This window comes from Ceratotherium simum, chromosome 9, assembly GCF_057802395.1.
Source record: "Ceratotherium simum simum isolate JZ-2026a chromosome 9, ASM5780239v1, whole genome shotgun sequence".
Classification (NCBI taxonomy): domain Eukaryota; kingdom Metazoa; phylum Chordata; class Mammalia; order Perissodactyla; family Rhinocerotidae; genus Ceratotherium; species Ceratotherium simum.
Window position 1 is genome coordinate 56,687,265 of NC_141908.1, and position 13,986 is coordinate 56,701,250.

General features: G+C 37.0%; 1 protein-coding gene across 1 annotated transcript in view; it reads right to left on the reverse strand.

Moving 5' to 3' along the window:
• Nucleotides 1-13,986, reverse strand: part of PDE11A (phosphodiesterase 11A) — a 255,806-nt gene that overhangs the window by 169,887 nt on the left and 71,933 nt on the right. Inside the window, exons 5-7 of the mRNA XM_004426667.3 lie at nucleotides 6,670-6,745; nucleotides 4,428-4,495; nucleotides 3,376-3,468 (exon numbers count right to left, since the gene is read on the reverse strand). Of these exons, the coding sequence (XP_004426724.2) occupies nucleotides 3,376-3,468; nucleotides 4,428-4,495; nucleotides 6,670-6,745 (237 nt within the window). The remainder of the gene's footprint in view (nucleotides 1-3,375; nucleotides 3,469-4,427; nucleotides 4,496-6,669; nucleotides 6,746-13,986) is intronic.

Below are 13,986 nucleotides of genomic sequence, written 5' to 3' on the forward strand. Positions count from 1 at the left end.
TTATTTAACTGTTAAAACACTTTTTTTTATCATACCCATTTAACACATGAAAAAACTGAGATTGAGAGGTCAAGTAGCTCGTCGTAGATCAACAGCTACCGAACCAGGACTCACTCCTAACTAGACTGATCAGACTAATACCAAAGAAGAGGCTTTAAATCTTCTCCTACACTGACTTTTGCTTGGATGAAGCCAGCAGCCTCCTTCTGCAAGGGAATATTGATACAAAGCAAGGCCCGCATTTCAAGTGTACTTTCAGTGAGCTCTGAACATTTTGGCGAGCATTTGTGAGGATTAGCCTTCCCAGAGAATTTACCTAGAGAATATTTACTTCCAGAGAATGCACCAAGGGGGTGTTTTCATTTAAAATGCCTGGGGAAAGGATTTTTAAAAGACAGAAGAGAATGTTGGGCTGTCTCTCAAGAGTCTCGTAAACACGCAGGAGGAAATGTATTCCCACTACCTCTCCAGGCCATGAACTATGCGTGCTCCCTTTCTGGGGAGGGAAAGGCTTCCAGGGTGGTTATTGTCACTGGGGGCTGTGGGATGGATTATTTCCCTTTACTTTTGCTGCCAACTAAAAAAAAGACACTGCAGTAAGATTACGGGAATGAGAAAGCTACATTTAGACATAGATCTTCTTGGGCAAGATCAGGTAGGGTAAAAACTGAAGAGAATAAGCAAAAATGAGACAACGCAAGAAGAGGAACCCGGCCAGACCTGAGTGGGGAATATTCCTTTAGCCACAATGGAAGAAGGGGAGAGGGTTGTCTCAGGTCCTTGGGAAGGAGGGATGGAGATGAAGAAGGATAGCACAGCATGTGGTTCTGCCCTGCTGGCTAGCTTCCCAGCCCCTTCTCTAGGCTCTCTTACTATTATTATTACCATTATTTTCCCTTTAAACAAATTTGCTGCATCATTTATATTCCTATAAAGTACTTTATATCCTTTACTGGTCTAGGCTGGTTATAAATACATAGATATTAATACATACTTTTAATATAAATATTTACATAAATATTACATTATTCATATTAATGTATAATATTTATAAATACATAAATTTAAAATATATATATTTGTTCAGAAGTTAATGTATACTGTAGTATATGTAGATCTCATTCCAGAATTTGGGCTTAGTAGTTCTCAACAAATCATTTCTTGTCTTCATAAAATCCTAAGATAAGAAACCTTTCCAGATATTCTTGCAGATGGATTCCTGGGCTGGAGAGTGGGGTGGATGCCCTCCGATCATTAGAGTCAAGAATTTGGCATCTGGTGGGATAGGGGCTGAGTGGAGGTGGGAGGGACAAAAGCAAGATGGCAACACCAGTATTCTGACTGGCAATCGCACTTTTGACTCTGGCACAAAACAAAGCACACAGAACACACAAGTCCACCCATATAGGTTAACTTCTGAAAGGATGAGATTGTCACAAGGCTCCGAGTCGGGCTGCATATTTGGGGGTGTTAGCAATAATTTTTGTGTGTAAGGACAGAAAGTATCTGAGTTATACAAACAAGAGAGTGTTCACTATGAACCCAAATGAGCAACACATGGGTGAGGAGACTATGGCTATATTAGCACTTTCTAGGTAATGGGAACTATGGCTCCTTGTGTGTGTTGGGGGGGGATTAGGAAGTGGTGCGAGGGAGAGTGCTGCCTTTCATTGGTAAATGGGCATTCATGCTTCAACCAAGTTATTCCAGCCGCTTCTCAACAGGATGAAGATCCACTAGGAGGTAGGTGAGGAGTGAGAATATAGGTACATAAGAGATGTTCTGCGTGTGTGACTTATATTATGACAATAGAAAGCAGGGTTTAGGTGGGGCTAGTGTTTAGTGTGTCCTTCTTTTTATAGTTGCAGAAACTAAGAAACAATGGGTGAGGCAACTCTGTGGAGATCAAACTTTGAAGATAGTGAAGGAGTCATGACAACATTTGCTGTTCCAAATTCATGTCCTTTGCTCTTTCCCACAATCTATGGTGATTTCTTAGTAATAAGTATACTACTGCAAGTAATAATATAGTGAGTATGGTTATTACTATAATTTTATTGACTGTGTATTCAAATCTTCTCATGCATCATCTCATTTAATTCTCACAATTGAGGTAGGTGACAGAGCCAAGATTTGAAAATAGTTCTGCACACAGACCTCAGTGCTCTAGTAGTGATTCTTATCGGTTGTTGGATGTTTACAGTTCACCTATTTATTAATTCATCCTATAGATATTGTTTTTCTTCCTCACTATAAAGATGTTACACGTAAACAAAGCAGGACTATCTCAGAGGGAGAGCAAAAAAAATCTCTTCCTTCTGTTCTTTCCTTCCTCCTTTTTTCCCTCTCCCCCCTCCATCCCTCCATCCAAAAACCATTCAATAAATACTTCCTCTGTGCTAAGCACTCTGCTAGGCACTGGGAATAAGATTACAAAAAAGATAAAAATCCCTGTGCTTTTAGAGTTCGCTATCTAGCTAAGAGAATAAAAGTATATAGACAGATAGCTATAATTGTACATCTTTTGAACCCCAAATCAGGGTACTGCAGGTACCATTGACTTGCCTACTTATCCTCTCTCTGTTTTCCTCCTCTACCAATATCTCCCCTGGTACACAGAATATTTTGAAATTGTGCGTGTATTATATCATACTGTTCTATATAATGTTATATATTATGTGATATATAGCGTCATATATATTGACATTTTATCTGCCCTACTTAATAAGTATTTCATAGATAAAAACAAAATCTTTGATAATAGCTACAGAGCAGAAGTTGGGGGAAAAAAAACAGGTCTTGGGTCAAACCAAGCTGGGATTTGGGGGAGATAAGAGCTGTCCTTTTAGAACTTAGTGGGTCTGAGGGGACATGCGGTTTAGGTATGGGAAGCAGGTGGGAGTTCTCGGTGGCATGTGTGCGTATGGGGGTGGGGAGTGGGATGACAGGAGCAGCTTTTCCCATCTGGGTCATATGTCTTCATAGTGAGGTTTTCTCCTATGGTAAGAAAAGTTGTGAGTTTCCAGAATATCTATACATATTCAATATAAGTTCATCATACATTTAAAATCCTGACAAATTATTTTTACATCATTGCTTTTAATAAACCAAATATTTAAAATCTATATCTAACTGTACAACATTATGAATGAGCTTCAAGGAATCTGTGAACTCCCTAAAATTATATTCAAAATTGTGTGCATTTTTCTAGAGAGGGTCTCTAGTTTTCATCAAATTCAAACCCATGACTCAAAAGTGATTAAGACAATGAATAGATAATTAAAATTTGAGAATTAAGTCCCATAACAAGGACTTTTTTCTCTAGTAAAATTATGGCTTTTTAGCATACCATTCTGACATAAATACTGTACTTACATCAAGAGCCACAGACTGCTTGGCCCAGGACTTCTTCACTTGATCGTACATAATTGTGTTGTTGATGCCAAGGCCACAAAAGATGACAAAAGCCTAGGAAAGAGAAAGCCCACTAATTAAAAATTGCAATAACTCATTGGCATAATCTAATACAAAAGCAGGCAGTCATCAGGGATGGGTCTGAAAATATAATTTTATTGTACATAGAGGTAGACCTTGGGGAAATATACGTGTTAAAATTCTTAATTACTATTGTCATGTAACAACTTTATTGCTCACATGGTACATGTGCAAAAGTTATTAATTCAATGTCAGTGTGAAGAAATGACTGTATATGTTTAAAAATATACTTACAGTCTGTTTAAATGTGTTCTTAATTTATTGAGACTGTGGACTGATTTTAGTAATTCCATTCCATTTAACCAAAAACAACCTCTTTTAGTAGCTAGGCTATAAAATATTTTGGTGAAGAAACTAAGTGAGTGTACTCTTAAGGTAAATGTTAAGGGGAAGGAAGAGAGATTTAGAACCAGTTAATAAGGAAGCTGAGAGGTATTCTCTACTAGAGAAAAATAATCATGGGGTTTTCATGCTGGCTGCTGGTACAAAGTCTACGGGGAAGACTGTTCAAGGCTAACCTCTCCAGCCAGAGGGCAGACTGGAGTAAACGGAAGCTCGTAAACATAAGAAAGGTGACGGCCGTACATCTAGCAGAGCTGCTAGAAGTCTCACCACTGGCTCTGAGCACGAGCAAGTAAGACAAGAATAAGACAATTAATACTTTGGAGAGAAGAGGAGGCGATTCAATTCTGTCATAAAATTAGGACAAAAGTAATCAATGGTCACAAAATAATCTAATTAGTGAAAAATAGAATCAAATTTTACCTAAGCATTGATATATTCTTTAAATCTTCCTTTAAATTCTGTCACACCTTTTAAGTATAATGATAATTGATTAACAATTATTTATCCTTACAAATTTGGGCAAGCTGCAATCAGGAGAATACTGGTGATTCAGCTATAACCCTTGGTTCACAAATTTACTTTCTTACCTCAAAAAGCCGTTGATCTGCGTCATCAAAAGGTTTCCCGTCAAGTCTGTTTAACACTTGAGCCACGCCTGTGGGAAGAGTTCGGGATATGTGGTCATTTTCAGCACTGGACACTGTGTTACTACAATACAGTAAGCCCCAGCTGACTCCGTGCCAACTTTAAGTAATTCAGACACTCAGTTTAATCTCTGGTTTCTCTAGCACCTGCTGTCTCCAGGAGAGCAGATATGAGATATACAGTCACGCAGTCTGTCTCCAAGGCTGTGATACCCAGACTAGGTTCTACCAGGCATCAATCTGATTCCCTGAAAGTGGTTTTCAAGATGACTGTGCACAATAACTCTGATATATCTGACATATAAACACACAATATACATATACATGCAATTATATATATAACTGAGTATATATAACTGTATGTATATGTATATACATATATACATATTTCAATTCCATGAAGCACAATGGCTGAGTGAGGCGGTACGGTATAATGATTAAGAACATAGGCTTTGGAGTCAGACTTGTCTCAGTTCAAATTTCAACTCCACCTCAGCTGTTACCGTGAGCAAGTTACCTGGCTTTTTTAACACTGAAATTCCCCATCTGTAAAATGGGGATTTAAATCCTAACTATCTCAAAATGTTATGAAGATTAAATGAAATAATGTTTGAATATTTGTAAAGCATATTGCTCCACACTGAGCAAACATTCAAGAAATGTGAGGAATTATGATACAATTACCCTTCAAAGCAAGTTTAGTTCTGTTGCCTGCTACCAATAGGGTACATATAGTTCTAACAAAAGTAATTTACACGTGCTTCCTCTTTCCAAAGTTCATTTCCAGCATTATACCAGAAGTTTGGGGGCATGACTATCACAACACACAACTCCAACCAGAAAAACTGAACAGTCTTGAAAACAATTCCCCTGTGTCCCCATTTAGTACCAACAAAAAAAATAGCTGTAATTCTAAAGCATGCTTGTATTTTTAAAAACACCTAATTTCCCACCAGGGAGTTAAGTCATCATATGCTGGAAGACATATATAATGAAATGCAAATCTTTTAGCATGTAACAGGAAAACTACAGTCTTCATTTTGAAAGAATAGCAGATGTTTACTGTTAGGAATGAAATGTAGGACTGTATGTGAGACTGCCATTGGACGTTGATAGATAACACATGATGTTTCTTATGGACTTTCTCTTCTCTTTAAACTCAGATATACTTAAAACTCTATATATGATGTAATTCAGTGCTTTGTACTAGAGACTCAAATTCCCAAATCCTAGAATATTCTTTATGTTCAATAATGTACCAATGTTTTTCTGCAAATTAAGCAAACTGATGAAAAAAATTTGTGTTAGAATTCAAGTTGACAACATTTACAGAATATTAAATCCTTTGGTAAGTAGCGGTGTCTTAGAGTTTAACAGGCAATCTTAGGGGAAAGCAAAGAGAGGCAAATACATGCATTAGTTACCAAATGCATCAGTTACCTAATGTCTCTTAGGAAAAAAACACATCTTCATTGTGTTTCAATAATTTTAATGAACGCCTCCATCCTTCACAACTTCTTTACTTTAACCACTGACCTCTTCTTGCCTAGACTTCTTTCTTAGGGTTGATATTTTCCTGACTGAGTTTTTGAAGGGAGGGAAAGGAGCAGGGAGGGAGGGAAAAATTGGAAGCTGCTTTGGCCCACAATTCCCTTACTCTGGGGAAAGTGTAACTATTTCAGAACCATCCAGGCAGAAAGATGTATGTTCAGTATATGTCTAATAATGCATGTTCCTTCTTCCTTTGCTTTTACTCCATGTGTAAAAGCATAGATACAAACATATAGATGTAGTGGAAAAATTTGCACTAGGAGTTACAAATGCCCGAGTTTTAATTCTGACTCACTCTGTGACCTTATTCAAGTTTTTGCTCTCTCTCTCTCTCTCTCTCTCTCCCTGCCTCAATTTCCACAAGGTAAGAGGAGCTCTGTTAGTTGATTGATTTCTTAGATCCCCTCCAACTTCAAAATTATTGGTTCTTATTTAAAAGAAAAAATATCTGTTCATTGTTCTGATTAATGTTGATTCATCAGGAGTCTGCACTTCTGAGATTATACAAGAGTAGAAACATAGGTTGATGAGTCATGGACATAAAGAGGGAACACATGAAAAAGATATGGATGCATTTTAAAGTAAATTTATATTTCTCTATAAAAGAAGTTGACCTGTTTAGGTGATGTCTTACCAATTATTTGGTGGTTGCTATTCCAAATAGGGACGCAGAGAACAGATCTTATGTGAAAACCAGATATCTGGTCAGCCTAGGATATAAGAAAGTAGTTAATTAAAATTAAATATTATCTACCCACTTCTGACTTATAGCTTACCACTCTTCATAACAGATGTTTTGAAATAACTTTTAAAAAGACACATTATCATCTAATTTTTAAACTTAGGATAAGTTTTAAGTGCATACACTCACCTTTCTCTTTTAATTTTAAAATATCACAATGAACATCCCAAGGAAATCAAGCCCTAACCAAATATGAATCAACCAAAACACCCCACACCAGCACTACCTCCCCCAATTTCTGCAGCCACAGAGAGCTGGATGTAAAACTATCTTGATCACAATCACACTACCAAACAAGAATTCTGGCAACTGTTTCTGCTCTGAGTATTTAAAGGATTTTAATTAAAACAGTGGTCAATATTTCTTTTTGATTGGGCACATCTGTTAGTAAAAATGTTGGAGCCTATAATGCTGCCATACGTATATTTGCTTTTAATACTCTATATTTTTAATGTTATTAATGTATTATGTATGTTGTAAAATCATACACAAAAAATTGAAGTTGCAAAAGATAAGATAAATGTAGAGGTTCCAAGATCTTCTTTCTGTACCCTAACGTATTGACAGGAAATGACGTATTTAAAATATGAAGACATAGTTATCAGCATCAAACAAATATCATTCAATAACAAGCTCCACTTAATATTAAAACCAATGTTCCATATTTGAACTGTTAGATAGGAGCTACTAAAGACTGAAAGGGTGCTGTGGGTTAATACGACCTTGATTTCTAGTGAGAAAGGTCAACCTGTCATCCCAATACTATAGGAGAAAAAACAAGATATCAAGGTTTCAGATCATGGTTATTGAGATAAAAAAAGTTTTTATATTTTTAAACATTCATTGTAGAAATTAAGAGCTCTATATCTTAACAATTTGAAATTGGAAGTTAATTTACACATCTAAATTTTACATTTGGATTTTTTTTTTTTTTGGGTTTTCCTCTGAGAAATTAATTTTCCAGATGTCTTCTACTCTTGATACTAATATGTTACTTTCTTTTTTTTAGTACATTTTTTATCTTGTTCAAAATATCTTTTCCTACTCCTAGCTCATGAAGATATTCTCCTATTGTTTTTTCTAGATCTTTATTGTTTTAACTTTTACATTTAGATTTTCAATCCAACTGAAAATGATTTTCAAGTATAGTGTGAACTGAGAGTCAAGATTCTTTTTTTTTTTTCTTTTTGTGGATATCCAATTGACCCAGACCCATTTTGGGGAAAAAAAAATACCTCTCCCATCACTCAGCAGTTCCACTTTTTACATTAATCAAGTATCCACACATGTGTGGAGCTGTTTCTGGACTTTCTATTCTACTTCACTGATCTATGTGTCTACCCTTATGTCAATACCACACTGCCTTAAATACTAAAGTCTTATAATAAGTCTTGGTATCTGGTAGTATAAATCCTCCAACTTTGTCCCTCTTCTTTAAGATTGTCTTGACTATTTTTGGCCCTTGGTGTGTCCATAGTAATTTTAGAATCAACTTGAAGTTTACACACACACACACATTGTTGAGATTTTTATTGGGATTCTTTTGAATCTATCGATCAATTTGGGAGAGAACTGGCATCTTTACAAAACTGAGTCTTTCAATCCATAAGCATCCCTCTATTTAAGTTTCTTAAAATTTCTCTAAGCAAAGTTTTACAGTTTTCTATGCAGAAATCTTATACATAATTTGTTATATTTGTACCTGATGTTTTAAAAGTTCCTGTTATTGTAAATGGTGTTACTTTTAATTTTCTAATGTTTTTAATTGATATATAGAAATATAATTGATTTTTGTATATTGAACTTGCATCCATCAATCTTGCTAAATTCAATTATTAGCTTTAATATTTTATCTGTAGTGCTTTGGGTTTTCTAGGCACATCATCACATTATCTTACTCTTCAATTCTATACTTTTTAATCATGCGATTTTAGATCATATGATACTTTTTCTTTTTTAGTTTGTTAATAGGGTGAATTATATCATTTGATTTTTGAGAATTCCAGATTCAAAACCAAACCAAACCAAAAACACTGGTTTTTGATGAATAAACCATTTATCCAGTGCACTCTTCCAACATATATTTATTTGCCACCTTCTATGCTCCAGACACATCGCTGAGTGTTGAGGATATAAAAATGAATTCGAACAGTTACTACCCTTGAGGAGCTCATAGTCTAATAAAGATAGAAATAGTTAATGAAAAATAAGTGTCCAAGTAAAGAATGTTCAAAACACTATAGAAAAGCCAGCAACTGACTGTCTAGAGAAATCAGGAGCAGCTTTAGATCTTTAACAGTGGGTCTTCAAAGATGATGATGACAATCACAATGATAAGCTAACATTTACTGGATGTTCACTCCATGTCAGGCTCCTTGTTCAGCACTTTCCCATGCATTACCTCTTATACTTATCAAAACAACCCTATGAGGTAGGTACTATTAACACCCTCCCTTATCCGATAAGACTTAGAGATTAATTGCCTTTGAAGCAGAGAGACTAGTTCCAAGGAAGCCAGACAATAACAAACACATCCATTAAAGTTATCTTCCAAAAGAACAAAGTGGTTTTCTCCTCTCCCTAAGGATAAAGTCTGAATCACAGCAATGCTAGGGAGCACGAAGAGAAGGAGGTTGATTTTAGAGTGGTCTGGGAGGTATAATCTACAGCCTTGGGCCAGCCAGAGCAGCACTAGAGTGGTTGGGTCTGTTTTGTCTTGCTGAGGGTCATACACAATTGTCAGTGGTCCTGAACCAGCCCTGAGCAGTAGGCACAATGGCCTTTGCCAACTCTGGGACAACTGTAGCCCCTCTCTAACCTCTCGTAGGAAATCTGAAGCAGCTGAGGGAGGAGGTCAGAGTGCAAGAAGAAAGGGAACATGCAGTGAGTGAGGGAAACAAGGAGAGAGACAGCTTGAGAGGCTGGTAGTGAGAAAAACAAACCTGCCAGTGAAATAAAAGAGAATTTTGTTTACCAAAAATTGTTGTAGTTTTCCAGAAGAATTTTTTATTTTGGGGAGGTGGAAGTATGTGTTCTCCTATCCCCACTGAGGTAACATTGAGTGAGGGTGGAGAGTTCCTTGAGGTGGGCGACCCAGGAAGTTTGAGGGAACTGATACCGAGTTCCAGTTCACACACATTACAATTGAGAGATGGCAACGAGAGAGGAGGAGGAGCTGGAGATACTAATCCCGGAGTCATCAGGCTCTGGTGTTAACTGAGTGGGTAAAATCACCACAGCAGAACTTGTCCAAGAAAAAGACAAAAAGAACGAAAAATTGAACCTGAGGGGACACAATATTTAGGGAAAGAAGAAGAAGGTGGGGTCACTGACAGGGAGGGAAAAGAACTCCAAAGCTCATACTCTTAACCTAAAGGCTTCACAGCATTTCTAACGTGTGAATACACTGCTACAATCTTTCTGGAAATAGATTTATTGATGTGTATCCAGAGTCTAAACAGTATAAATACCCTTTGACTTGTCAATTTCATGTCTAGGAATTTATCCTATGGTAATTATCATTGCTATGCACAAAAGTTTACACATAAAGGCGTGAACCATAGCATTATTTATGATAATGATATATTAGAAATAACCTGAATATTCAACTGAAGGGAGTTGGTTAAGTAAATAATTGCACATCCATACAATGGAATATTATCCATCTAATTAAAATCATGCTATACAAGAATACTTATTAACATGGAAAATTTTAATATATTAAGTGATAATAGTGTGGGTGTCTGTGGGTATACAAACACATACTATATACATTAGAAAATCCTCGAAAAATTATAACCACAGTGGCTCCCTTTGAATTATTTGCCTATGGGAGTTTTTGTTTGTTTCTTTACTTTTTAAATAGACTTTATTTTTAGAACAGTTTTAGGTTCACAGCAAAATGAGTGCAAGTACAGAGAGTTCCCATATATGCCCTGCTTGAACACATGCACATTCACATCCCTTACTATCAACATCACTCCCAGAGTGTCACATTTGTTACAAGTGATGAACCCACACTGACGTATCATTATCACCCAAAGTCCATAGCTTAAATTAGGGTTCACTCTTGATGCTGTACGTTCTATGAGTTTTGACAACTGTGTAATGACATGCATCCACCATTATAGTATCATACAGAGTAGTTTCACTGCTCTAAAAGTCCCCTGTGCTCCACCTATTCATCCCTCCATCTTTGCTTACCTCTGGCAACCACTGATCCTTTTCTCCCCCAGCCTTATTGAAGTACAATTGACAAAATTCTAACATATTTAAAGTGCACAACATGATGATTTGTTATATGTAGACATCGTGAAAGAATTCTGCCTATGGTAGTTTTTAAATTATTGTTTCTGTTTTCTTAATCTTAGATAATGAATTACTTGTACACAAGGGAAAAAGTTATTTTCTAAATAGAACTAAAGGGGAACAATTGTGTCAAATCTTGCAGAATGGTCAAATAGGATAAGCCCTGAAAATGGGTTATTGAGTTTAGTAACACACAAGGCTAACAGAAGGCAAAGACAGTCAAGGGAAGAAGAGATGGGATCAGGAACAGAAGTCAAGTGGTTAGTTCTGGAAGAGAGGAAGGCCACACTGAGAGATAGCAGAGCTGCATCAATCCAGAACTTGAGTCTTGCATGGGCTGAGCACAAGAGGAGAGGAGAGGCAATAGAGAATGTTGAGAGTGTCTTTAAATCATTCCCACTGTGGCTGAGGGAAGGTAGTGAAGCTAGCACTAACTGGCTATGAGAATAGGGAAGAGGAGTCATGATGATTAGCACGCTTGATGAGCCCAACAAGACGGGAGGAGGGAGAAGGAAAGATGGTAGAGTATGATGAGAGTAAATTTTCCCATTTTAAGATCAGTAAGGAAATCCCCTAGTTGTCTCTTTGTGGCAATAGCTATTGTTTCTGGAAAGTAAAACTAATCCGGGCTAGTTTATATGACCGTATGAAACAGCAAGGCCCGGGAGCATATATCATCTTCTGCAGGGGCTGAAGGAGAAGGAGAAGGAGAAGGGAGATGAAGCTCATCATAGAAGCTCAAGACCTCTGAAGAAGGAATCTCAAACAGGGATAAAGAGGAATAATAAAGTATGAAGGAAAGAATCATCTCTGTTCATCAGATAACCCAAGACTCCAAATTGTATCAGTCAATAGAGCTCAAAAATAACTATCAGTTTCTCCACCCCAACCAAGTCACCAAAACTCTCCATGCCTCAATTTTGTCATCAGCATTTACCTCCTGCACGCCAAAATGTTAGCATTGGTTATCACCAGATTTTGACATTATAGAAGATTTTCATCTATTCTTCTTTGTGCTTTTGCTTATTTTCCAAGTTATTTCACAAGAATATGAGTGTGAAAGGATTTCAAAATTTGTAAGGTATTTTACAAATGTAAATAGTATTAATATTGAAAGGCATATCTGCCCCAAAACATCTACTCCATTGTTCCACGGGGGCCCTGCTCAGTAATTCTCAATTTAAAATTCACATCGAGTCCCAAATGTTAGATCACATGAGACTAAGCAGCCTTTCTAGGAGGCTACAGTTAAAATAAATGTATTATCTGGAAGTGCCAAGTTCTTTCCAGTTAAAGATCTGTCCGCTTAAAATTTATACCTAGTCTCTGTTCTCATTGGGTCTTTCCAGTTAGTGGATCTAATTAAAGATGGTTTATCTCTTGGAGCCATCAAAACATACTTGTCATATTTTCCAGACTCTCAAAGGCAGTCAAAGGTAATGTTAAATGAATTGGTGATGATGTAACACTATTCATTAATGTGCAATGTGTTTCCTCTCCCTAGAAAGATATGTGCAACTTTAACAATAATCTAAAGCAATACTTTATCCCCTAAATGCCAATCTACCAGTGAAAATTCCGGTACTAAGGACAAGCCCAGGGAGATGTTCTGAGTCAGTCTCTTGGTATCCTTGAAATAATAGAGAGGTAGGTTCTTTTTGCCTACCTTACCTAAACACTGCCTACAAATTATTTCTTAAACTCGTGATAAAAGCACAAAAAAATAACTGACCTTTGGGCTGAGAACTGAGGCATTGTCTCCACCACTTATGCAGCAAAGTCTGTTCGACTCTTAGAACCATGGGACCTCGATTTGTCTTCGCTACCCACAGCTACTCCATTCTATATCTTATTCAAGTCTTAGTAATCCTCCTAACCTTCCTTGCCCTCCTGGTCACCTGGAAATCTTATATCCACTATCCAATCTTTCCTATCAAACCCTCCTCTTGTGAAAGAATCTCAAAGTGGCCTCCACTAAGTATCAGCAACTGAGAGATTACCAGTAGCAAATGCATCTCAGCAGATCCACAGAGCTCTATCTCTTAATGGTTTCAATTTTGCACATTTCCCTTTGTAAAAGGAGTATAACTGATAGACCAGAGGCGTTACAGAGACTAGACAATGAACTGTCCTGCCAGGCTCGCTCTCAGCATCCCAGATCGCGAAAGTGCTTCGCTATGAAAATCTGACAGGCGAAATGGGCTTTAATGCTCTAAGCCAAAGAATTTTAGAGCCTGGAGTGCCATTATCCTTAAGTGCTACATTGCAAGGATAAGAACTATTAAGTTGTCTATAACAGGTTTTAACAAAAAAAACTCAGAGAAAGAACTTCATATAGAAGAACTGCTTGGGATTGAAGAGTGACAGACTTAGGATCATGACACTTTAGATTTAAATGTGTAACTCCAGGCATCGACCACCCATGGAAGGGGAGATCTGGGTGCTGATGGATTTCCCACCACTCCTGAATTTGTAACAAATACAGAGACTACCAAACCATCTGTGCATAAGCCCTGCCCTACTTTTTAGTTATTTTCTGCCATTCCCCTTGCTGAACCTTTCATATTTAAATGTTGGGTCCAATTGTTCATTCCTGTTGCAGGCAGAAAACAAACGCTGCATGTAACGGCTCTGAAAATTCTCTCCATAACTATACAAATGGAAGGAAATATTAAATTAAGCAATAGAATATTATACCTTATATTGACCAAATAATGGCTTGTCATGCATTAGTGTATTTGTTTTAAGGCGTTCTTTTGAATCTAGCATGAAAAGAAGGGCAGAAAGCTTCACAGATGATGTACTAGAGTGCAAGTAATTATTGGGTGTTGAATTCATAAGCACAATGCCAACTAAAAGCAAGGCCAGAATAACTGTTCCATGGAAGGTAATTGTAAATAG